Source organism: Pipra filicauda, unplaced genomic scaffold (genome assembly GCF_003945595.2).
Source record: "Pipra filicauda isolate LSUMZ 115617 unplaced genomic scaffold, ASM394559v2 scaffold59_size3379749_pilon, whole genome shotgun sequence".
Taxonomy (NCBI): domain Eukaryota; kingdom Metazoa; phylum Chordata; class Aves; order Passeriformes; family Pipridae; genus Pipra; species Pipra filicauda.
Window position 1 is genome coordinate 103895 of NW_024104753.1, and position 27328 is coordinate 131222.

A 27328-nucleotide genomic window follows, 5' to 3' on the forward strand; every position below is an offset into this window, starting at 1 on the left:
TTTGTCAGACAATTTCACTCCACAACAGGTGATGAAATTTTCCTCATTTAGACCAGCTAGTGACATAGGCTACTGTTTTTCTTTACAATTGCTTATTCCTTGTTTGCCTGTCTGTATACATTATAATAACACTAGCCCATGGATCAGCTTTGACCACTCCCAATCTTTTATTTTCCAGATTGGCCATGTTTTCAAACAACAAAATTGGTTTAGTCCTAATCTTCCTCATCAAACAGTCAACATGCCAGGCACCGGTTTGGTAACTATTCTTTAGTGCACAGGCCCAGAGTGTGAGGGTTTTGTATGGTTGCTTGGTTAGTTGTGGGTTTTTTTAATGATTTGGTTGTGGCTCACAGGTTTTGTTTTTTTTTTTCGTCCCATGGTCCATAAGTAAGATATTTCCTTTTAAAATGTAGTCAATAATAATTACTGAATTTTGTAAATTAATTCATATGTATAGGAAACCAGAATTTCATGAGAATTTCTGTGTGTCTCTTGATAATCTGAATAAGCTGAGAAGATTTGCCTTGGAGTAAGCTGTGTGTTCCAGTGGTCTCAGACAGAAAGAGCTTTATTTCTGTTGGATGACAAACTTTAATGGAAACAATAGCCTGCAAAGAGAGCATTTTCTAAGTTCATGGAAATCATTCAGACCATGCTTATATTTTGTTAGTAAACACTGTTCTTTAATTCAGAAAGCAGTTTGTACTGGCCTGGGGAAGCCTGTCTCATTTGATAATGGGTTCTGAATCCAGTGGATTATTGCAGGGATTTTATCTTGCCGTAATCTCCGGGGGAAACGTACAAACAGCTGGGAGAGCAAGAAGGAGCTGCATTGTGCGGCGGGAGTTTGTCGAGCGGAGTTTTAGGGTGCTGGAGTGGATCTCAATACCAACATGAATCTTTTCTGTTTTTCTCTGGTAAGTGCACACACACGTGTTTTTATTTAGTGGATTACTGAGTTCATAAACTGAACTGGTGGGTGTGTTTCGATGGAACAATAATGAAGGTTTTATATCACGAACTGTGCAAGGGTTGTATGACAACGACAGGTCTCTCTAGCCTAGATGAAGGAGTTTTTGTATGAGAAATTATACATAGCAAAATATGATTCAGTAAAAATATGGTGCAAAGAACGTATAGCAAATGTACCATGCACTATCTGTGACTATTGCAAAACAATGCAGATTTAGACATGAGGCATTTGATCCAAGCACAGTGAAACGCCTCATATATAAGTTAAGATTACTAATAATATGTGTATGTTATAATTTGCTTTAGGCTAGGATTTTTTTTTTTTTTTTTTTAGATGATAGTATCTGTTTCCCTTCTTCAGTAATTTGGGAGAACTACCAGAACTTTTCAAATAATAGCTTTCTATTACCCAACCATGAATAGATACTCATAAGGGCTAATTTAGTCATATGGTAATATTTGCTCAAAGACAGAGGACTTAAGCTCCTCTTTAATTGGGGTTGTTTGGTTTTTTTTCACTTTCTCTCCTTCTTTTTTTTTTTCTCTTTCCTTGCCCCAAGGCAACTGCTCAGAATGAGCAGGTAAATCAGGATAGGAAATCCACAGAAACTGTTTCTGGTTTAAAAGCTTAACCATCTGCCAATACCAATGCCCAGTATTAGTAATGGTAATTAGCTGGGTGTATTTGCTGTATTTACACAGCACAGTAGATCTGATTGCCCATTTTTCATCTTTTGTCCAGACCTTTAGTATATCTTCCCCATATGTTTAGAAAGAACAATAAAAATCAATATTCAAGCTGCACTAACACAAACTCAAATAGGGAAGCTGCTTTGTGTAAACCATTGCTCCTGATTGCTAATGCTACCTTACTGCAGAGTGCTGGTGTTTTCTAGATCGTAAGGATTAAAAGCTGTTTTGTACTTAAAGTAAAATGCAGTGGTATTTCGGGATTCTGTGGCAAGAGTGACTCAGAAAAATAATACCCTGGGAATTCAATGAAAATTTTGATCATAGTTTAATGTGGATGCCTGTGTATTTGTTCAAAGTTAACAATGGCTTCGCGGTACAATCTGTAACAGCTTGAAAATACTCATTTTTGAAGTTCTTTGGGAAAGAACTGTTCTACTAGTATTTTACTGTTCCATTGGAGCAGCTTCTTGTTTTCTATGTAATTCACTTTTAAAAGAGGTGTTGACCCTTGTATCAGTTGAGAAATCAATGTTTAGGCAAAATGTCAGGTGGGTTGTGTGGGTGAGAGAAAGGCAACCCAGGTTTCTGTGGGAGAGGTAATGACTGCAGTAATAATGGATGGTTCAGACAAGTGAAAGCTGGTGCCATGATAGTTTCTGTAATGAAATAATTAGTTCTGTTTAAAGACTGCTGCTAAGAAGATAACCTCTGTTCCTTACAAGCTTTACATGGGAACCATTCTGTCCGCTTTGGTAACCTTTTGCACACCCAGAAAAACACATCCCAAGTTATCAACATCTAAAGATAGTTTATAGGTCATTTATGTGTTTCATAAAGTGAAGAGCCCTGTGCAGTCCTCCCTATGCATGTGATGCAGTGCAGTTGCTTTCTGTAATCAGATTGTCTAGCTTGGAAATGAGCTAGTGATCCAAGGATGTACACTAGCCACTTTTACTCTGTCAACTTGTGACTTGAAAAGACAGGCTGAAAAGTGGTTGAAGTAGCAATATAAGGGTATTTTTCTATTGAAGTGAATCAAGTAAGAAATAATGCACAGCAACAACATAATTAGGATTTAAAGACAACTTTTAAAGATGTTAGAGGAGTCAGGTTCTTTAGTAGATACTAACAGCCACTGATGAATAGAAATCACAGCTGATTTACATCAAGTGAACATCTGGAGCAACTGCTAAACCTGAAACCATGGAAGAGAAATTTAGATTATTGACAGAACAAAAAGAGCTGTCCAAAAAATTAGTATTCTCATGCAAGTGTTTACCTCATGCAGACTGACTGACAAGATTTCAGACTGCGAAGTGTGTGTTCTTGCATGTATATATGTGTGTACACATGCATATGTTGTTAAAAGACATTGTTTTATAGCTCAGAAAATAGTTCTCTACCCTACAGAGTATAGTGGTTGAAGTAATCTACAACCTGAGGGTAATTACAAGAATATTCTGTTTAAAAACAGAGTATACCCAGGCTTCTGGTTCATCCAAAGAGGAGGAACACCAGCGTAACTAAAAGAACATCAGTTTATGCTGTTGACTTTGATTTTCTGTGGGTTTGCTTTCCTACCTGTCCATAGAACTGAGGCAGTTTTAGCAGGAGAGACATAGTGTTATGGCCAGTGTAGCAAATGGTGACATGGAGGCTGAAGACACACAATAGTCACAAGATGGTTGTAGGGGCTTTGGAGGCTGAACTGGACTCTGCCCTTCCCAAGGAAGCAACCAGAAATTACTCCCCTCTGTCATCACCTGGGAGTTCTTTGATCTCCTAGTAGGAGTGTTCCAGCATAGCATGTTTCCCCAGCAGTTCTTTGTGTCCTGAGTTGACTTCAAAATGATTTGGTTTCTCCACTGAGATTATTTTTTGCATCAGACTCATTGCCTTGGTCTCAAGGGATTTGCAGGCAAATTAGATTTGCCTTCAAAACCTTGTGTCCCTCTTCCATTTACAAAATAATCAAATGGATGAATGTCTCTTCTTTTGTAGATATATTATGTTAAAAGGTCAACCTTAGACCCTGAATTTGCAGTGTCTTTTCCATCTCATGGTACTTAGCATGTCAGACAATTGAATCAGAACAATACTGTTTGTATTATGGGCAATATACAGAGAGGGGTCCAAATCAAGTACTGCTTCTGTATGAATTGCAAGGAATTATTTCACCAAACCATCTGTTTTGATACCCTGCCTAAAAAATTTCAGAATCCTACAAATCTGAGAAATAAAAGTTATTATTGAATTATGAAGTCCTTTAGTTAAGGTAGAATATTTTTCTTGTGCTATTTTCCTCTATCGTGTCTCCAGTATCAAGGATATGCACACTGGGGTTAGCACCAATTCACCTGGAACATTGTCAGTTAAACCTATCCTACTATTTCTTGATGGGTTTTACTGTTTTGGTAGCATTTACTCCTGGAAGCAGCAGAAGTGCCTCCTTAGATGGGGCCATCTTTGACCACGGTTCTACACGTAGCCCAAATAACAGGCTTTGCAGATATTTCTTTATACAGGCTCCAATTAATAAAGCACACACATTTGGAATGTGCCCCAGGACAAGTACCTGTGCCTGTTGTAGCAAACCCTCAAAAACAAGGTGGCTGTAGGCAACCTGCCTGTCAAGTATAGTTCTGATGGTGTTTTAACAAATGTGCCAAGGAATCGTTTGGGTGTCTGTTAGCTGACATAAGACAAGCGTGGGCCAGGGACTGTTCTGGCAGGGGGTACCAGTGCAGATGATCACACCTGGTTCATTCTTGTCCATAATTTCATTTACTAAGAGAGATACAGGAAAATGTATCTCTGTTTCAAAAAAATCCCAAACCCCATTATTTCAGCCAAGTTTCTGTAAGAAAGTGGATGTGAGGGGCATGAAAATCTTCCTTGCACAAGGCAATACTGAAAGACTAGGTCCTACCTACTTTGACAGTAAACAGTGGCATTAGTAATGGAACTAATGAAGACAGGGAAGTATTTCAGATACTAAGTAAGTGTCAACCTCTTGTATAGCAGAAATCCATGTAAGAAGGTCAGTAGAAAAAGGCTGTGACACTCCTAATCACAGTCTTGTTCAGATCAGTTATTCCACTTGAGCACTTGTCTTAGGGTTTAAGCCAAATAAGATCACTTTCATTTGTCTATTTTTCTCCCATATGGTAGCTTTCTAACCACCACTTTTGCTAGTAAAATATAAAGTACTGAGGGAAAGTCTAATCGTCTTAGTGATTTTCAGTAGCATTGAACTAGTTATACATTTTATTTTCATTGTTGGTGTAAGGATGTGGTGACAGCACAATGTAAAATGTGTTACATCTAATGCTATAAACTGAAAGAGGCTTTGGCACTAAAAGCTAATGTTTCTATGGTGCAAGATGCAGAGAGAATAAGTATTAATAAAAGTGATGTAGTGGATAAATTATGAACTAGTGGAGCCTCTATATGTTAAAGAAACCATAGAGTAAATAGAAAGATGCCAATACTGCTATGGCTTCTGGGACATGATGTTACTTAGAAATGGATGGGACTTAAAAATATGAGTTTTAACAAAGAAGAATTACCTGAATGTGGAAAGACCATCCTCTAAATTGTAACGTGAACAGAAGAGATCTGAGTGGTTGAGCTTTGTAGTGCTTCCCATATAATCATCTCCATATACTCCTTGTTCATTTTAGCTGGATTTCACCATGCACAGGAGTCCACATTTAAACCTGATCTGCAGAATGGCCTGGCTGCATTACTAAATGCTCCTCTCCTCCTTACGATCAATCTAGTCTCTGCATGCCAAGATGATAATAACATCATGCAAAAGAAAGAGCTACAGACAATTATTTTCTTCCAGATCTCTCTCACATCCATGCTTTTCCTTGAACCTTATTTTCAACCTCACTCTTTCACCTGCTCTTGCACTCCCACTCCCATGCATATGATCTTTCTCCATTCCACACCCTCCCTGTTCCTTACACACAGACTCCCTCTCTCGTGAGTTCTCTCTTTCTCCATTCTACTCCCTCTTCCCTCTACTTCTTCTCTACTCTATCCTCCTTTCTTTTTACCTCTTCTTCTTTCCCTTTCTCACATCTCTAACTCCCTCTCTCAGATGCACACATGCACTTCCTCATGTGCACTCGCTCTTTATCACACATGATCATGCTTTTCCTTGCCCACTTGTGCTCACTCTCACTCCCTCTCTCATACCACTGCACCCTTTTTGTGCCCTTGTACCCTTTGTCATGGCTATGCCCCCATTTCTGCAACATTACCCTTTTTCTCTTGGTCTGGCACCCTTTCTTGCAACATTGTTCTTGCTGACTTGTGTTCTTGTGCTCACTTTCTCACATCACCTCTCTTTCCTAAACATTCTGGTTTATCAGTGCACTCTGCTTCCCTTGCAATCTCTCTCATTCATGCTCCCTCACTGTCCACTTTGCTCTTTACCCTCTTTCCTTCTCTTACACCCTCTTTCCCTTCCTCTTTTCTCACTCTTTCTCTTTCACAATTCATCAATTTGTTTCTTTCCCTCTGTCTCCTCATATTATCTTCTCCTCTTTTGTCTCCTCCTCTGTCTCTCCTTTTCTATCACTCTTTAATCTGCTTACTCTTTAGCTCATTTTCATGTGTTCTTGTTACTTGTTATGCCCTTCCCTGTTCTAGCAACCTTGCTCTTTCTTTCCTGCTTGCTTTCCCTTATTTCTTGGATGCTCTTTTTCTTATGCCCTCACACCCATCCTTTCTTATGTGCATTCTTTGTCATGAAAACTTTCTGTCTCTCATTCTTGAGAGCTTCCTTTCTTGGGGGACCTCTTCCCTCTGCATTCCCCTCCCCAAGCACTTGCTCTTTCTCTCTTTCTTGTCCTTGTTCTTTCTTTCAACCTGTTTTCTTTCTCATGTCCTTACTCCAACAACCCCCATTCTCCTGACACCACCCTTTTCTTATGACCTCACACCCTTTCTCTCAACCTCATCCTTGTTCCTTCTCATTCTCCCACACCCATTTTTTCATGGATGCTTTCCCTTTTTCTGCCATGTTCTCTCTTGCTTTCTGGTGTGGTGCCTCTCCCAATCTCTTTTTGAGCTTTAACTCCCTGCTCTGTTCTGTCTCCCTGTATTTCCACCTCTTCCCCTTCATTTTTCTTCAGTCTTGCTATTTTTCAGACACTACCTCTTCCTTTCCAGCTCACACACTCAAACTCTTTCTTGCACACTTGCACTTTCTCACATTAACTCTCTTTCCTGTGCCCTCACACACACACACCTCTTATCGTGCCTGTTCTTTCTCGCACATGGTCACTTTTTCTTGTGTTCTTTCTCACATGCACTCGTGCTTTCCCATGTCCTCCACTTCTTGCACTCATTCTCATTCTCCCATAATTCTTTGTGCACATCCCACTCCCTGTGCCCTCCCTCTTTCACATGGACTTGCTTTTTTTGTGCATACTTGCTTTTTCTTATGTGCCCACCTTTTCTTGCAGCCTTGAGCTCCATGTTTCTCACACAAGATTTCTCTTTCTTGCTTCAGCTCTTTCTCACACTCTCCGTTTCTCGAGGACTAATTCTCACATGATCCCCAGTATGCTCTTTCTCCCTTTCTCTCTCATTGTTTCTCCTCTTATCTTTCCCCATCTCCTGCCTCTCTTATCCTCACTCTTTGCCTCCCTTCTCTCTTTTCTCTTTCTGTCTTCTTTTACTTTCTTACCTTTCTTCTCTCCCCCCCCCTCCTTTCACTCTTCCTTGCCCTCTCTTTTCTTTCCCTTTTTATCTCTCTCGTGGTCCCTTTCACATGAGCTCTCCTTTATGCTTCTGTCTCTTAATTAAATGCTCTCTTCGCAAAAGTCATGTGTTATTCCCTGTGAAGGGAGAAGTATGTGGTCACAGTTTACGTTGGAGAATCCTGGAAGTTTGTAATAATGTTTTAAACTCATAATTTTTTTTCTAGAAATGCTCAATCCACAACTTCAGACAAGGAGCTGAACCATCAGTGCTATATGGCAAAATACTGAGAAATAAAAAATAAATGCAGTAATAAAAAAACACAGTTGCTGTCAAAACCAAGGCTCAGCTGGATGTTCACACATCCATGTGCAGTGTGTTTCATAAACCAGGCAACAATGTCCCAGGAAGCATTAACATATTAGTTCCTACAATAGGCTCAAATACATAACTTGAGTGTTTTCAAGAACAATATATAATATTTCCCCCAAAACATCAATTTGGGCTTATCAAAACTCTGGTAGACTGAAGCAAATAAAGATGCATAGATAAACACTATGCTTGCAAAAATTAGTCATGTCTTTGAACTGCTGCCTCTCCAGCCAAAAATATTTCCTGTAAAATTTTACATATTAACAATATAACTTCAAATATACATCTGTGTTTATCTTCTGTGCTAAAGTAACAGATGCCTTTAAATAATAATAATGAAATGTTAATTTCAGTAGCATTGCTCTGCTCTAAGTCATACTGCTATAAATTTGATTTATTCCTTAATTAATGCAATTAAAATTAGTAATCAAAATTCATTGGGAAACATTCAGTGCAGATCAAAATGGCAACATCTAAAATGTGGGATCATCAGTTAGAGTGTCTTTAGTGTTGCCATCTGCCTTCGTTTAACTCTTGAATTATGAAATGGCAGTGTGTATATGTAATCCTGGTTCTTGGAGTTGTGGGATATATGTGAAAATCTTAGTTTCTATTACAGTGTTTATATTCATGGTGGTTGGAGAAAAAGAACCTTACATGCACATTAAAACATGGAGTTCAAAAATTTGAATGCAAATGGAATTTATTTTTCATTTTACTCATTATCATTATTTTGAGGGCCTAAATCATGATTATCAAATTCTGGGAGCTGGCAGCACTGTTTCTCTTTATTTCTAAGGAATGGAGTTACCTTTCTGCATCGGATTAACCTTTTTTTTTTTCACGTAAAGAAGTACTAACTATAAAATAGTTCATAGAGAAATTTTCATGGTTTCTAGTTTTCATAGTTTTCACAGGAATTTTCATGTAGTGCTCAAGTAGACATATACACCTGATTTTACTCCTTCTGAGGAGATAATCATTTTTGCTGTACCCTCAGTTTTACATCTGGCAATTTGTGGAATCTAAGTCATGATACTGTGAACTCTGGCATTTGGGTACTTACTATAATTGACTTCTATATGCCTTTTTAGAGAAAGAACTAAATAAAGGATTTAAAAAGAGGGGGGAGGAAAAACACACTCCATTTTGTAAATCACAGAAATGTCTTGCTTTTTAAAATTATTAATAATTTAATATGTTTACAAGTGTTCATCTTTGAAAATCTGTTTAAATGTATTTTAGGAGGGCTCAATGGACAGCTTGTATGAGCCTGTCCCAGAACATCAGGAACCCAAGGATACAACTACTACTGACAGCCAGGCTAGCACTCCAGCGAGCCCACCTCTGAACTGTGGACCACCTGATAGGTCTAAGTCTTTGGTAAGTAACATTTAATTGCAAAGCATGCAATACCTTTTGCAAAAAAACTATGACTCTGTATATGGACATGTGTGTTCTGCTGGCTTCTCTGCCAGTTTGGGCTATTTAGGCTCTTTAGAGCCACTGTTCAAACCTCATCTCTGTAGCCAGTGACCTGATTTCTGTCCAGTCTTAACAAGCACACTTGAAAAGCAGGTCATGAGTTTCTCTACAGTTAGCAGCACAGGGAGATTAGTACAGCTTCACTCTACGAGGGAATTTCTCTTTGCAAGTAGTAACATATGAAAATGCTGGAAAAAGTTATTAGAATAGTTTTTCTCTAAATGAGATTCTATTGGTGTCTTTGGTTGTCCTTTTTATTAATTAAAAAAGTGCATTTCTAAAGAGTGTGAGTTGTATGAATTTTGTAACTGATGGCCTCTGGAACAACCTTTACATTTTACAATACCTCGTTAGGTAAATGTGTGAAGAGAGTTGTCTTCTGTTTTTTGCATTTTTTTCCTTTCTAAATGATGTTATCCCACCTAATCTTTTATTATTGGTGTGCTATTGGTATAATATATAACTGAAGCTTTGGCAAATACTTTAAAATGGTATATTAAACTTCATAATCTTATTCATTTAATAATCTCTGTTACAACTGTATTGAAATATGCCATTCTACATTCCTAGTGTCTAAAGGTGGACATTATAGTAGAGCTCCTGCATCCATTCATTTTCTCCTTTGCCATGACTACAAACTAACTTAATACTTAATGACTACTATACTAATATTTCCTTGGCCAATAGATGTTTATCTGACAGGAACAGTATTTAGACAAAGTTAAATGAAAAAACAAGATTTGTTTTTTTTTTGTTTGTACCCAGAATGTGACATATGGTGTCTTAATAGACCCCACAGTAGATAACTACAAGAAATTGCCCTTTATCTTCTCAGGGTATGGTACATCCATAGCGCTGTGCTCTGCAACACTAAGAAGTAAAACTGCAGTGGTTGTTTACATCAGGCTTGTTGTTTCTTGCTTTTTTTTTTTTTTCTTGTTTTATTCTGTTTTTTTGATATGACAGCATTACTTCAGACTTTTCATTGTATCAGTGTAGAGCTAGGCTTCATCAATTATTTGGCTAAGTAAAAATAATTAACCTATCCAATACAGATTTTTATTTTCATTGGGCCAACCTAGAGAAACAGATTTGCTACTAGTGTAGATTAGAAAGTCCTGTACATTAATCCGAACAAACTGTAGCAAAACCTCTCTCACATTGCTTATTGCTGTGTTTTGTGGGATGGCACTGCACAGTCCATGAAGATACATGTACAGCAGTGAATAGAAGAATCCAGAACTTTAGTTTCTGCTAGCTCTTATCATATATATTTGTTTTCTTAAAGGGGATGTTTTAGTGATGGCCCATTTACTCATCACTAAATGTAAAATTCATCATCAATAAAAAACAATACTAAATGGGTAAGCACACTGTTGGCTCATGAGGAAGCTTCCTAAGACTGGCTGTGGGTTTTATTTTCTGTTTTGAGAGAATATTCAGCTCAGCACTTAACTAAAAATAACGGCTGGATGCTGTGTCACTGTGCTGGCTGTAGAATCAACATGATTATTTACAAAATACTCTCTAGAAATGGAAAACAAGATTAGTGATGACGTGTCGGCAGTAAGACCTATGGAAAAATGTCGCTGAGGCCAAAGGCTTGTGTGTAATCTTATCTGCTATTTCTAGCATGTGAGTTATTAGACCTACACCTTGGATGAAGCTGTTAAGCTTATTAACTGAGCCCATTTGTACTTCTCCCCTATTTTTAATTCCGTCACTTGGTTCCAGGCTGCGGGGCAGCCCCCACAGTGTGATAAATTCAGAACATTATTGACTCCATTTAGCCATCCATCATTATTCAGTAATGCACGTACTTAAGTGCACTGCTAAGTAGGTGTGGGCTCGAGTGTGTGTTTAAATGCTTGGCTGAGGCACGGCAGATTCCAGTGAGCTGTTAAACCTCCTAAGGGTGGAGCAACCTGGCATGGCACACTTCCCCCTCAGGAGGCTTTGGCCCCTTCCTTTTTCTTATACAACTTCAAAATCAACAGAGCAGGCGTCCAAGGTGTGCTCTCCTCAATTTTAAAAAGGGTGACTAGGGCTAGAGAAAATTTTTCCTTATATTGCAACAAGATAGTTATTTTCTTGCAGTTATCTTGTCTGTGGTGATTTGTCCTAATCACAGCTGGCCTGTGACATTCTTCTAGAGACGTAGGAAATATAGAGTACTGTGGTCACTGAAGCTGTGCAGGACATAATTCAGTGAACATACTCCTTGGACACTTTTTTTTGAACCATGGATCTCTTTGCTTCTGGCCAAGTATCTTCCCAAATGGCACATCCTGAATGAAGAATAATCTCCCTTTCATTTACACTGTTCTCCTTCACATAATTGAGGACACCTGTTTTGTTTATAAAATTTGCCTGGGCTGTTCCCACTCTGGGTTTCTGTGGTACTGTCTCGGGCCTGTTACACACACTTGCCTTTTGATTTGAATCCTCTTGGGGAATTGCCCTGTTAACTTTGTGGTTACTTTGCCTGTTGCTCAGCTTCACTAATATTCTCAGACAGAATTTAGATTTATGGAGTTGTTTTTGGACTTCATGCACAGCAAATCTGAATTGGACCTTCCTCAGAAACAGCTGGTAGCCATCAGCACATAATAAATCAGATGGGTGCTCTTTACCTGTAACTGTGCTGTTAACTGGGAAACTGAACTTCTGCCCCTTGTAGCTTGCTGTTGCAGTCTTCTACCTCATGAGCTGTCTCAGGCTCCTAAGAAAAGAGTCTCCAGTATTAAAACTATTTTCATATATTTCCTGTCAGACTGCAATCACCAAATGTCATGAGATCCACATATTTTTCAACCGCTGACCGTGATATGATTGACTACCCTGTATAGCAGAAAAGGTCCAAATAACTTGTCGGTCTTTCTAAGTTGCTGCCAGGAAAATCACAATCCTTTGTGATACCCGCTTTAATCTGCAGCGTTATAATTGGCATTTGATTTCAGCGAGGGAAAGAAGAGTGCTAGTTATCTGAAATTATCATTTCCCTGTTTGCAAGTCTTAACAGAAACAGGAGTTTTCTCAGCCAGCTTGGAAGCACTGGAGGGACTAATTCAACTCCTTATTTCAGAGTTATTTGATGAAATCAGGGAAGAAAGGACTTTTTCAATAATTTTATCATGCTCGATTTCCACATGTGCAGTTTGTTTCTAGGAAACAGATTGTTCTCGTTTGGGGTAGGGAAGGAAAGAGTTGTTCCCATAAACAAGGTAATTATGCTCTTTGGAGAATCTAGGTGAGTCTTTGGAGAGTCTAGGTGAACCTTAATTTACATGCTAAGATAAAATAAGTTTCTAAAAACTAGTTTCACGTTAAAGTTACACACAATTTTAAGTGTAATCAATGCTGAAAAGATACGTTAAAAAAGTACAAACAACAGTAATTTATTCTTGTACTTCAATTTAGCCAGCTGATTCAGAAATAGCAGGAAGGGTGTGTTCAATGAAAGATGCCATTTTTAAATGGCCATTTAAATCCACTATCATATTTCATTTTGGCACTGTATCCCATGATATCCAGTGAACTCACATCAGTTATCACCTCAGTGTATGATGTATTGTCATCAATGTGATTTTGCTGGACTTTAGGAAACCCAGGAAATTTGGTTTCAAATCATGCCGCAAGAGATTAAACCCGTGTTTCATGATTCTCACCAGGTGTTTTGCATGTGAAGTTATGAATTAGTAGTCTTTCCAGGTATGTGGCCACATTGGGGTTTAGAGAAAATCCTATTTCCAACTTTTTCCATGGATCATATACAGATTTTAACTTACAATATCCTTTGGTCTCTGACCTCCATGCATAATGCTTGCTTTAATAAGCCTCTTTGAAATAAAATATTTGATATTTTTTAATGAGATATTGACACTACCCTTTTAAATAAGACTTAAAATCGCTTTTTTTAAACATTTTTCAACTTCTCTGTGTTGCTTATGCACCTCATCTAGTAATTTCTCTTGAGCTATTGAAAAGATTTGTCCCAGGACTAAAATGCTGATTTTTTTTTCTTTTCAACAGTAAAATTATCTTACTATGCTTACATTATTTCAAAGTGGATGATAAATTCTGTATACTCTTTTGATTTGCACACAGCATCTGTGAAAATATCAACACAAAACCCCCAAAACTGTGAGGAAGCTGCATACAATTATTAGCATTCATGAATATCCTGGCCAGAAGGACCTCCTACACTCAGCTAAAATAACTTAGTGCAGGAGAGCAGCCTTTTCTTAATGCACTCTCCTGAAGAAGCTTAAAAAAACTCTGATGGTTTTTACTGAGAGAAGAGAAAAAATATAGAATGCTCAATTATGCACTGACATAGTTTAATGTAGTACAAGGCTTGGCTTTTCATCAAGCAACCTGGATGACACTTTTAAATTTTACTGTGGTCAGTCATGAAGATGTAGGTAGTGTTACATGAAGGAAATAACTTAAACATTTTATGAGAAATGGGTCCATACACTGAGGTTTTCATATTTATAAAATTAAGAATGGTTATACTTTGTTTTAATGTCTCTTGTTGCACAACAGATTGAAGTGGTATCATCATGGACATTTTTATCCCACTTCCTGCTTTCCAGGCTGGAAGAAATAGATATGAAAGTGATGCAGTGCTTTGATATTCTGTCTTAGGGGATATCAAAATATTATAGGGACTAGAGATCTCTTCTGTCCTAGCATGACATCCTCAGGTTTTCTTTCAACTAAAATTACCTTCAAGTCCCCGGTTAACTGTGACAGCAAACATGCATTGAGATGTTTTACCATTATTTGCCTGGTGAGGCACCCTTTTTTTCACTCTTTCAACAGCTAAACAATCCTTCCCACATCTTGTCAGGGTATATGTATTGTCTGGGCTCTATGTAATCTTTCCTCCAGGTCAGTGCTTGATTCTGATGGTCCCACTCAGAGCTTTGCACAACTTTCAATTTTATTTACAGTTTCTTGCACTCTTCCACATTCCTCTGCATGTAATGGGTTTAAAGGGTGTGTGTCCTGTGTTCATCAGAAAACCACATCCCATTATAATGTGTGGGCATTCTAATCCTCATAAAATTTAAAATAATCATACTATGGAAGAAATATGATATTAATTATTGGGGTATGAGTATGATTCTCTGTTTTTTTCAGAGGTATTATGGTTATCAACTTCTTGGGAGCCATGGATATTGAAGCTTCCTAAAATCAGGACACATAACTACATATATTCTCTGCCACAGCTTCAGCTGTTGGAAAAAGAAAGACTGGAAATGCTAGTGGATATTAAAAACACACATCAAAAGTACATAATTCATTGTCTTATCAGTGACAAAAATATTATATTTGGATTAAACCTTTTTGATTTTCATAGATTTTTTTTCTCTATCTTTTTAAAAGGAATTTCCTGACTTTGAGAACACAGTGACCAAAAAAAGAAAGTAAGTTGAGACCAGTTCAAGGTCTACACAGTGTCACTATATTTGTCTGTACCTTTCATCCTTGTTGTTTTATTAATGTTTGCCAATGTTGCTTTGATTCTCATAAAGTACATGTATTAATGTTGCAGTTGAAAAGCACGTAACAAGCTTGTAATGCATTACTAAAGCTCTTTTGCCATGATTTTTTCATATACACAAATCTTTCTTCCAAAATATCAGAACCAGGACAGCTAAAATCAAATGCAGTTAATCTGGGCTTGGTTTAACCATATGTCTCCTTTTCTGAAAGATTGAAGTGGTAACCTATTTTATAGCATGTTTACACCATTGACCTGATAATCTCCTGAGGAGGGTTTTTTGTTTGTTTGTTTATGTTTTTAATCTAAGTAAAAAATTAGTTTGCAAAATGATTCAGATAAAGCAGGTCAGACAGTATTTTATGAATTATATTTGTGACAGCAGCATGCTTTGCATCCATTTGTTAAAACAAAATGCTTATGGTCTGGGCTAATGATTAATATGTATTAGCAGGCAGAGGAATTTATTTTGAAAATTCTTTTTTTTTTTGGCTTCAGGTTGAAGGATATTGCATTACTGTAGTGGTCTCCTTCAGATGAAATCTGAAATCCTACCTAATGGAACGATAGAGACAGATCTAATCTGTCTGCTCTGACAGACATGAAAATCCCTGGAGTTTTTGTGTTTTTTTCATTTGTAGGTGGGGCTCCACTAGATTCAGAACATTAATGTTATCTGTGCCTATTGCTAAGAAATCTCAAAACAGATAAAGATTTCTAAGAAAATCAAGAGCTCCTTTGTCTTAAGTCACAGTTTTAATCTGTTTCTGGTCATCTGATAAAAACACTAGTAACTTATCACAGAGATGTATGCACTCAGAGCTGTGAGATCTCAACTGTCTGCCACCAGCCAGGGCCCTGTGAAAGTGCTCCCAAAATTTCATTAATTAAAGTATGGACATAACTCTATTATTCTTGGGTTTCTCATCAATCACCTGGATACCTAAGAGTGTCCTGCTTAGATCAGAACTACCTGCCCCAGAAATAAAAAGAGCAACGTATAACTACAGTGTCAAAGTTTTCAATGCAAATAAAACTATTCTATTTGAAATTAATCCCATTCTAGATTAGTTATCAGAATTTAGAAGGGTTGTTGAGACCATTTGACTGATCAATAAAAAAAAATGAGTAAGCTGGAAGAAAATAGTTTGAGTCAACATGAAAAGATTTTGTAACAAAAATTATTTCATTGTGAATGTCCAGCCATCACTAACCTGGCATGGTATCTCCGGTAATAATGCAGAAATTTTCACACTGGCCTTTCCAGTAGATTTGGAGAAAGTGAACAAAGAATTATCATTCTCTGTACCCTCCTCTGTCAGGGCAACAAAGAAACACCAAATTTTATAGAGTAGCAGAAATAAAATAAACAGAAGTATGCCTTGGTTAGACAATAAGAATTAAATTGTGGAACTCTGGAAGCCAAAAAAAAAAAAAAAGAAATGCAAGTGATTTTAAAAGGAACTAGTGGGTACGAACCAGTTCCTTAAAAAAACCCAATAGTTCAATTGCACCCTCTTGCTCAGGAAGCCCTTCAGCACTTCCATGCCTGAAGTTGGGAGAGGGATCTTAGATTTTGTGCTCTTTCCCTTCTGCTGATCTTTGTAACAGATTAGAATCTCTGGTCTCTTCCAGTATATTCTTCTGGCTTCATCCTTTAGCTCATAAACTACTCTCCATTGGGTTTTTAATGGATAAAGTGAAAAAAATTATTCTTTATTCAAAGATTTCTTTTTCCTCTGTTAAGTTAGTATATTCTTTAAGTCGTCAGCTGTGAACTACTGACTGCAGATGTAAGTGTGAGTTAGGACTACTCCCTCATGTAAATGTGCAAAAAACAAGGTTTACTCGAGCAATAAAATGTCACTAAAGGTTGTGGAGATGTATGTAGCTCTTTGGTTCAATCTGTTATTATGTCACCAAACTTCAGACAATATGTTCTAAAAGTTGTAGGACACTTCAGATCACATCTAAAGAAAGTATCTCTTATTTTCTTCCTGATGGATTCCCTGATTCAGTCACAGATTCCTCATTACAAAATAAAATTTAGTGCCTATTTTTGCAGAATGAAACCTCAGATGCTTTCAGAGCTTTGTGTATCATGTGGGAGTAGATGATTGAGTGAATGACACAAGCCAAGTAACTCCAATTAAAGCCAGTGGGAATTGCACAGCTAAATCCCTGTGCCCTGCTTTGAAGAATTAGTTGAAAATACCCATATTTGATTAAATACACTTCCATTTTTTTTCATTCTGACTTTCAGCTAATGGTAAATTCTTTTAATTCTTTTAGATCCATCCAGAAGTCCATGTCTGAAAATGAAGCATTTGGTTAGTAACTGCTTAAATAATTTACTGTATACCTCCTAATCTCAGAGAGCCAACTTTAATTAAGGGTCTGACTTGCTTTAGAGCTGCTGGAGCAAATGCAAAGGAATGGGAAAAATACAGTTAAGCTATCAATATACTCTTCCACCCTCCCTACCTTTCACAGACACATTGTAGGTAGATGTTGAAAACAAACTTGTTAAACATAGTAACCACACTGAGATTTAAAGAACCTGTTCTGGGACAGCATTAGAAATACTCAGCATGTCCAATGTTTCTTTTAATCATTTCAATAAAGCCCTGAAGTATCTCTGATCTAATAAAATTCAGGTCCCTTCTCCTTGCCATTTTAAACTGCTTTGTAATAGCTTTCACAAACAAGTTCACCAAAAAAGAAATTCAGGTTTGCTTTTTTTTAAAACCCATCCTTACACTGTGTATTATTATCTACACTTGTGGTTCAAAGGGTTCTATTTTGTAAATCCTCTATAGGAAATAATAATCAGCCTCTTAAAAAGTAAAAGTTCCTTTTTTTTTTTTTAATGAGTGAGAGCTTTCTGTTAACATGCTTTCATTTATTGTTTGGAGTTTTGGTTTAGTTGTTGCATCTAGTCCTTACTGAGTAAAAAAAGGTTGTTATATCTGCCTGTAAAGATGCAGCTGTATTTTATATCAATGTGTCTCGGGTAGATAAAAGCTCCCCTACGTTAAGGCTTCACTCTGTAGCCCTGCACTGGGAAGACTTTCATGTAGATCAGTATCATTTAGTCTACAGCAGATAGGCTCTAATGACAGGATCAACAAGAGCTTTCATAAAGAAAGTTTTCTGACATAGAGTGAAACCCACCATTAAATAAAACTTAACAAAACAAACCCAGAAAGCAGAAACCCCTAATAGTTATCAATAGGTTGTGAAGCCCGACCACTTTGAAGTTCACCGAGGGAACAGGAGAATGGCCATCTCTTCTCAAAGCCAGCCTAGTTTCTACCATCCAAGCTGAGACAGTGCAAGCCTTGGAGTGCTTGGAGTGGGCATCTTTGATGTTATTTCTTGCAAACACTCCAGCTTGTTAACTGCAAACTTAAATAATAGCTATACAATTCCTGGAAGCAAAATAAAGGCACAGATGTTCTGTGGGCTCTTAGGTCTTAAAATCAGGGTTAAGGTAAAAATCCTTCTAATCAAGTTTTAACAGTGTTAAATGAGGTGTTTGCAGCAAAAGATAATAAAACCTGAAGTCTGACTATGATAAATACCATCCATCCATCAAAATTCCTGTATTGCAAAATCATCAATTCATTTCCATGTTGAAGAAGATGCTACACGGTTCTGCAAGCTTGTTTGATTTGCATTCTGATGCTATTTTTATAGAATTTCCTGTTATTTCATGGGTTTGCTATGAATTCAGGTGACTGCTCTCTGTGCTTTTACTTTAGACAGGAAAAATGTGAATGGCACACTTTGGCAGGGTTCCAGGAAGCCGGAGAATGATTCGTACATCAGAAGGCACTGTCAGCTTGAAGGTAATTGCTAAACATATTTCAGCTGATTTTGCATTTTCCGCAAAGTATTTTAAAGGGCACCTCGGAAAATTCCTCATTTTTCACCAATAATCCAGCTAAATAATTTGTCAGGTCCTTTTGAGATTTATTTTGTCCTCAAGGGGAAAAAAAGGTAGTTAAAATAGAGCTTATCTTAAAATTGGTAAGCTAAGAACACACTCTGTGACCAATTGACTCTGTAGTCCATGGGCCAAAGGAGACTTTGCTAAAGTAAGTTGCCATAGTTGTGCTGTATAGGGCTTGCCAACTGTAGAAATCCATGTTTCCTGGATATTTTACACTGCTCTAGGTATCCAACAGGGAAACAGTGCAACTTTTCCCAGAAAAAAACCCCCAAGACAGGTGCAAAAGAGAGCTGGCAAAAGTTTAGATGCGAGTACTTTGTCTGATTCTCCTTCTAAACCCATTTGGACCAACTTTATTAGAACAACCTTGCAGCTAATATATGGGAAGTTGCTAATGGCACTGTTTAAGAGTTGACCAGTATAAATTCATTAAAATAACAGTGAGAAGTAACTAGTGAGCAGTCACCTTGTCTAGTTAAACACAAAAATCAAAATACTTTGATAATCTGCTTAATGTTGCTTCCAGGAATGGCAATTATGTTTATACTTTTCAAAGGGAAGGTAGATCTCTTAAAGTTGCCTAACCAGACCAAACCAGGCAAGGTTCAGCAGAAGCAGAAACCAAGATATGTAGACGCATGTTTTGTTCTCCACTTGAGCCAACAAAGCAGGAATATGGCCATTGCCTCAGCTTTTAATATCTTCTATATGAATGGTCTAGAGATTTTCCACTCCTAAGAGAGACTCCACTCTTACCTGGATATGTCAAAGAAAGAAAAGCACAGGGCGCCAGCTTTCCCTCTGGATTTTATTCCCTTCACCACTTGAAGTTAAACTCTTAAATGTTTGGAAATAGATCTGAAATTGCAATAGCTACTGTATTTGCCCATGTGTGGGCAAATTAGGATTCTTGACCCAGAACAAGAAATAAGAGAGGACAGGAAGATTTAGAGAAACTCTGCTCTTGTGATGAACTAGTGAGGGGAAAAGGGACCTTCAGTAAGTCTTGTTGCCTTGCAAAGGAAGAGGTTCTGATGATAGGTGAAGGAAATATCAGGTGTTTCTCTTCAGACAAATGTTACTTTTAACCAAAACCCTTTTGGAATGATTCCTCAAACTATTCCAACAGTTGTCAGTTTTGAAGTGGGGAAAGGCTGAATGAGAAAGCAGAACTTTTTGACCTTCCTCCAAAGTCTTTTCTACTCAAGGCACTTTTTACCCTTTTAAATATCCAAAGCATGCAAAGAAGCAGTGCACATTTTAAAAGCTGACAAGTGTTGTAATTGAAGGGCAGGGGCCCAGAGGGAACAGGAAGCAAAGCTGGCAGCTAAATAAAAATTTCCCTTTTCCCTACTGCAGTAAAATTATTTCAGGGGAAGTCCCCTTCACACAGTGGTGAAAACCACTGCAAGGAGATTTACAGTGTATCACTATCGATCAAGATAATTTGTCATTATTGATCAAGCCATTCTCTTAGCAGAGATAATCCTTCAAGGTCTGCAAGTCTATTGCATAATATGAATTTCTCTTAGATGTAGAATGCCATGCATGGTGGTCAGCATAGGCTTCTCTGCTTACTTCAGAGCTATATTCACAGATCTGTCTCAAGTCTCACCAAAATCAATGAAGAGACATCCATGGACACTGTCAGCTTTTGGATGAAGTTCCTAATGCCACTGTGTGTATTTCCTCTACAAAAACAAGTTTTCCAGGCTGATAAAGCAATGAAAACATATATCCCACAGACACAATAGTGGGAATACTTGTCTTTGCTCACAAGGCCAAACCCAAATCATCGAGATTTGGCAGCCTAAAAGCATCATTGTTGAAAAGCTGACTTGCAAGTCGCAGTCATTGGGCTTTCCTGAAAGAGTATTATGGGGACAAACAGGAAAGAACTGACAACTCTTAGAGTCAGCAGATGTAATTCTCCACTGCTCCTACTTCATTCCATAAGAAAGTGACTGGTACCCATTGCCAGACTAGGAAGACAAGACAACTGTAGCTTATATATATCTTTTCCATGGAGTTTTTTGGTTTGGCTGGTTTTTTACACAAATACCCTATTCCATAGTTCATTGGTTTGGAGAGCCGACCTAGGCAAGGTTTAAGACTACTGTGGATGCACGTTATTATGGCTAGCAAAAGACATCATGGTTGGGAGGGAACACTTTTGTTTATTATTTGCTTTAATAACTTGCTGTTTTCATTTGGTTTTGGACAGAATTATGTTAAAAATAGTGTCACAGCATGTAGTCTTTCAGGTTAAGGACATTATACGTTACCCCTCAGCTTTTTTGTGATTCAGCTGCAAACAGCTACCAAATAATAGTATTTTGGATTACACTGTAAGAGGACTTTGAGGCACAGGACTGAACACTGCAAGACAACTTTGAAACTAAGCTTACAGAGCACAGGGCTGCAGTGTGCTGAGATGCCTGCAGGAGATGAAAACAAATTAGCCTGAGGACCAGAAAGAACCCAGTTACGTTAATGGTGTGTTGCATAAGCACTGCTGAACATGAGTTTTACTGCTTCTAGAAGTCCATCCAGCTCTGTAATGGAATAAACAACCAGAATGTCAGACACCAGGCCCTCAGTGACTTCAAGAAGATTTGTATCTGCTCAAGACAACTTAAAATCTGGACTAGGATTTTATGTACCTCTTTGAATATAATTTTTCGTGATCGTGTTCAGACCCTTTTTTCATGTGATAACTGAAGAATCTCAGTCACTAACTTAAACTTTCTGTTGATTGTAGAGAAAACAATGCAATCAGTCTCACCTGCCTACCCTTAGCTTTGTGACTCTATACGTTAAGTAAGCTGTCCTTTTGCAGACAGGAGAAGCACTGATATTCCTCAGCAGCAATGTGGATATCAAGTTAGAATTCATGAGAAAAAAACCCTCAACACATTTCTACTGGTTTCTAGTAACTTTGGAAAATTACAGTAGTATTATGTGCTGTGATTAGCAGATAATTTTTCTTCTTTTTTTTTTTTTTCCCCCTGCAAAATAACTGAGTGCTTCCGATATCTGTGTTGATGCAATCTAATCACTAGGGCCATCCTACACAAGCATAATGGTGGATGCTTTGCCTTAAGATTAGGAGTAAGAGTAGATCTTTCAAAGTAGATTTACATAAAGTAAACTTTTCAAAGACTTCTTTGACTTATTATTCCTCACTGTTGTAGTGAAGGTTCATACTCTTCTCGTGCAAAGCATTCATTTCTTGGAAGAAACAGGAGGATGTTCATCCTCTGAAAGGAATTCCTAATCTAATCTAAGATGAACAGATCTCAATTGCAAAGATCATTTTTGCCTTTAACTTTTTATATGAATATTCTACACCTTTCTGCTGTAAATTAACAGAGCAAGAGAAGGGTCTTGGTGGGGTTCTGGGTTAGTAAACTGAAGACTAAGTATAGATAAGAAGGAAGCATGAATGAGTTTTCTTTGTGTGAGTCAGTTTGCCAGTTTGTTCTCCAGTCTCACTTCAAAGCAGTTTAAGATAAAATGTATGTTTAAATGATATAAGATTAACTTCAGAGAGTCAGAATGTCAGCTCAAAACATCAGTGCAATTCAAATGATATTCCTCATAACAACATAAAACAGGACATTTTAAAGCATGTTTTCTCTTTTTTGGTCATAATTCACAGAAGATAATATTATTGCTGATGGAATACATTTGCTGCAAGGAAAGAAGATAGAAGAAACAACATGCCAGGTGAAAGAAATACTCTTTCTGAAATCTAAAATTTCATTCAAATGAAATGCGTATTTCTTGTTTCCATTCAGCATTTACCTAACCTAAACTTCATACTCAGTATGCTTGTGTATTTTAGAAGCTGAGTTTAAAAGAAGACTCTGGTGACTACCAAAGTTGTCCATGATTTTACTTATGCAGACCATATGGATTTTATTGCATGGGAAGCCTTCTCTTTCCCTGAGCAAATCCATTTCTGTTAAACGGATGTGCTAGAATTGTGTCTAGTAAGATCTATACTAAGTGTTTAGATTAGTCCTGCATGATTCATATTGGCATATGTATCCTAATGCTTTCTGAATTTCTGTAAACATATACCATATCTCATCTTCCTAATACTGCATTAATTATCCCACTAGCACGAGCAGTTAAGGAAATCTGACCCTTGGGTTTACATAATCATAACAACAACATAAAGGTAGGTAACAAGCCATCAGCTGGTGAACAGCAGAGAGGTGAGGAGAAAGACTTGTATCTCTGGAATTAGCATGACTGATGTTTGCTTTTTATTCACTTCCAGCCCGATGTTTGCCCTGATAATATGTTATTTAAAGGGACAGTTCATATCTGTGGCAAACCATCTTAGCTCTGCTGATTTCACAGGAGATAAAAGTTCACGCAGTTTGGGAATCTGACTAAAAATGTGTAACACACCTCTCCATATGTGTGTCTCCTAAATGAGGAATTAATACAATAAATTATTTAGGAGCTGAAAGTCTATTAAATTTTCTTTTGCAGAAAAGTGTTAAATTCAAGGTGAGCACTAAACTTTAGAAAAGGCTCCAAGCTGAGTTTCTGTTGTTCTGTTGTTTCTATACAATGTCAGGAGTCCTTTTGGATGTGTAGGTTAAAAGCAAGAAAAAAACTGTACGTGCATCACCCTGAAGGCATCTGAGATAAGACAGAGAGCTGTGAAGACCCAGCATTTAGTCAGTGCTCAGCTCCAGTGTAGGCCAAAGACACAATCAGGATTAAAAAGTCAAATGATCTGCATATCAGGGGACAGATGACCGTATTGGAAACTTGAAAGTCATTGTGTTCCAGGTTTCTCCTGCTTTCCCTCAGGCTTTTATCTGTCTCTGCGCTGTTAGTTTGTTCCCATGATTATCTCCTCTTCCAGCTGCCAAAAAAGTAGCTGAGGAGGGAGGAAAGGAGAAAAGAACTCTTTCTCTTCTGCATCTCTCATTCTCTGTCTCTGATTTCTTCCTCTCACTTTCTAAGTATTACGAAGAAAGATTGCTCTTTAATTTCCCACAACAGTTCTTCCCTTGGTGCGAGGGATCTCTGGCTCTGCCCCTGTCCTGCCATGGAAGCTTTTGGACTGATTTCTGGTTAAGATCATGGAGGTCATTCCCCAGACATGACAGAATATGGAGGGGAAAAGGGAAGAAGTAATAGGGAATAAGGCTTATGTTTGCCCTAAATATAAGTTTCCTTAAAATCCCTTAAATCTTCTTCCCATGAACCATTTGTCCCATTTTAGATGCAAAGTTCTATTTTTCATTTCTCAAAGTGTTTGAAGGCACTTCTTGGGGTATATGAAAAATGAGCTGCAGAGACTTGGATACCTCCAAACTTTGGTACTAATTTAAGAACTATTGCATTTGCTTTTTAAAAATTTCAGGGTTTATGACAGTATTTTGAATTTTAGTGATTGTTACCTCTCGCCTTCATTATCATCAAGAAAACATTGATACAATGCTCTTTTAAGCTTCCAGAATAGTCTGATTATGTCTGTATTCCTTTGCTGTGCTACATTATGCACACAAATAAGGAAATGCTGAGAGAACAGCACTATGGGGAAAACTCTCACTCTTTTTCTGCAAAATCAGCACAGATGAGTGCCCGTATGAAGTGCCTGTTTGCTGATGCACAGAGCGTGGGGAACAAACGGGAGGAATTAGAGGTCTGCATGGAGTTGCATGGCTACAAGTCTCATGACCTCAGCAATGTGGTGGGACAGCTCACACAACTGAGCTATCCCCTGGCTGTTTCTCCTGTCTTTAAGAGGGCTGGAAAGAAAGTCCAGGGAACTGCAAACCACACTGTTACCCCAGTCCCTAGGAATGTGATGGAGTAGCAGGCACAAACTGAAATGCAGGAAATTTCACTTAACATAAAGAAAGCACTTCTCTAGTGTGAGGGGAGGTCAAACACTGAAGAGGTTTCCCAGAGATGGTATGAGAAGTTCATCTTTGAAGATTCTCCTGTCAAGACATGGACCTCTGCAGCTTGTTCTGGTGACCTGTTCAGAGCACGGAGTTAGACTAGACAATTCCCAGAATTGCATTCCTGCCTAAGCTGGTCTGTGTGAGTTTGTGATTTTATAAGACATGGAACAGGCAGATTTACAAGCAAGGGTAAATAGCATAGATGAACATTTTAGATTTTTTTCCCCCTTTTTAAAGAAAAAAAAAAGAAAAAAAAAAAGAAAAAAAAAGAAAAAAGAGAGCAAATAAGTTTTCCCGAGTCCTTCACAAAAGCTTTAAGCCTTCTCCATTTCCTAAATTGACACTCATTCATTCCATTCATTCTGTAAGTGCTGGAAAACAGGGGCTTGAAATAGAAGTACAGGTTGAGAGACACAGTGTGAGCAACACTGCAATAATTGTACCTTACCAGAAAAAGGAGCTTTACTTTCTGCATTTATTTTTCATACCTTTGTTCTTGTTTACTCATGTCTAGCAGGGCTCCCTTGGTGGCTCAAACCCTTTGTAGCATATTGGGAGGGACATAAAATATCAAGTAATACAGTCTTTGGGCTAATACATTTTCCAAAATATTTCATGCCTCGTTTCTCACCTAAATTCTTAGGTTGCATTCAGCCTTCGAAGTGTCATTCACATTCATGAAGAAAAGAGGCCAGTGTTCATTACTTTCCTGATAGGCTATGAGACCACTGTGAGGCTTGCCCACTAGGGCATCAGTGCCCCAGGGAGTGTATTCTCATGGTGTTCCCATTGTGAGGATATTGTGGCCAAAAAATGGCTTATGGGCAGGTGATGGCAGTGTATATAGTCCTGTCTTGGCTTAGTTCTAGGGATTGTTGTTAACCCAGTTCAAACTCACACCCTTGGTGCTCAGCACCCCAGGCAAAATGAGGTGAACTGAGCAAGACCCTTCTTAGAAATGCATCAGTGACACTTGCTCCTCAGCTGGGGGGTTGGCGCTGAGGGAAGTCTTCTCTGGCTTTCCTGCTCATTGAGAAAGGAAAACCAAGATGTAGGCTGAGACCCAAAGATCCTGTACTATAATGCATGGCTCTGCCACTGCACCACGTATGCTATGGTGTCCCCAAGATGTTCCCAAGTCCCAGATAACTCAGGAAATTAAGACAGCTCAATATCAAAATTATTTCAATGGGTGTCAGCTGGTGCATGTCAGCCTTTTACTTTTATATGCACACAGCACTGGGTTGAAAAACTGCTGATCTCTCATCTATATTCAGTTACATGATGCAAATTATGTGTATTTGTCTTATTTATGTTGGATTTTTTAAAAATTTTATTTTAATTTATTTTATTTTTCTTACCATCTAGGTGATAAACTATGAGCAATGGATTCCACCACGGGTTCACAATCCAGGTGCACCTGATAACAGTGAAATGGTGAGTTGCCATGAAAATTGTTGATTTTTTTTCACCAGCAGCCAGCAACTGGGAAGAACAGGCTGTTTTAGTAGAATTTCCTGTACTATATGTTCGTTCCCCAAAAGCTGAAAGATCTTTATCCATATCCCTGTTATTAATCATGATATCTCTTTGTCTTTTATAGAATATCTTATTATTGCTCTGCTATTAATAACAGTATTTCTTTATCATTTATAGAATATTGTATTATTGCTCTGTGATTCCCAGGAGAAAATCTGTCTATAATCCTAACCTGCTTAGGTCTGACTCTGCACTCATTTTAGACTAGTTGGAGTACCAGACTAAAATAATGGGAATATTTAAAGGTCAGATATGTGTGGGCAGGAGCTTTATCCAAATTCAGTGCATTTTACAGAGCTCTTCGTATAAACAGAGCAGAAAGTTCTCTATCATCATATACTATTTTAATATTCACTATGTGCAGCCAGGTTATTACTGAAACTTTCCAAAAATTTCTATGGTACAATAACAAGAGTGCCGTGGACACAATAAACGTAGGGCAATTTTTGTCTTCTCTCTATTGCACTGTACACTCTGAATTTAAGCACACAGGTAACCATGATTAAATCATTGCACTTCTTTGGGAAAGGCAAAGCAGTTGAAGGAAAATCACAGAGATTAGACTCTGCCGTGACTAAATTCTTTAGGCTGAGAATTGACATGCTGTGCAAGTGGTTTTATTGAAATTAATGCAGTTACACCCAGGGAAGAGAGTGCTCAACAGGACCGAGATTGCTGGAATCCGACCAACAGTGTTTTACACTTAGCTTCCAAATTGCTGTATTTCTGTCACCAGGTTAATCCTCATAACACCTCACTGAGCAAAGATTTCTAAGGTGTTTAAAATACCTTAGGATAAACCCAAAACAGTTTATCAGACTCAATTCAGGTCTTTCTTCTGTAATGCATTTTCAGAAATGCATTTCAAAAATGTATATTTTTTTGTCCCTGAATAGTCATGTGCACTTCATGCAAATTATTTGCAACTAATGGGCAGCCTGTGATTTATTTTTTTACCCAATTCATTTTTATTTGTGATGTGACATGATTTTTCATCACTAAAACCCGTTAAGCAGAGAAAACAATAATATTCTTTTTACTTGGTCATGCAGGAATTCTTTCCTTATAGATAGCTTTGCTTATAGATTGGGGAAAAGCACCGTTCACTTGATTGTCTGTCTGGTTTCTACATCAAAGAAT

General features: G+C 37.8%; 1 protein-coding gene and 1 long non-coding RNA gene across 2 annotated transcripts in view; one reads left to right on the top strand and one right to left on the bottom strand.

Moving 5' to 3' along the window:
* Nucleotides 1-896: 896 nt before the first annotated feature.
* The window catches only part of LOC113987260 (SAM domain-containing protein SAMSN-1-like), an 83948-nt gene continuing 57516 nt past the window's right edge, over nt 897-27328 (top strand). The window contains exons 1-7 of the mRNA XM_027719798.2: nt 897-920; nt 9004-9141; nt 14638-14678; nt 17048-17085; nt 18520-18606; nt 22372-22439; nt 26018-26086. Coding sequence (XP_027575599.1) covers nt 897-920; nt 9004-9141; nt 14638-14678; nt 17048-17085; nt 18520-18606; nt 22372-22439; nt 26018-26086 — 465 coding nt within the window. The remainder of the gene's footprint in view (nt 921-9003; nt 9142-14637; nt 14679-17047; nt 17086-18519; nt 18607-22371; nt 22440-26017; nt 26087-27328) is intronic.
* On the bottom strand, nt 2737-6519 carry LOC120324581. Its single transcript, XR_005565998.1, has 3 exons — nt 5940-6519; nt 5238-5453; nt 2737-2863 (listed from the first exon to the last, which is right to left on the bottom strand). It is a non-coding gene; the product is annotated as an uncharacterized LOC120324581 (long non-coding RNA).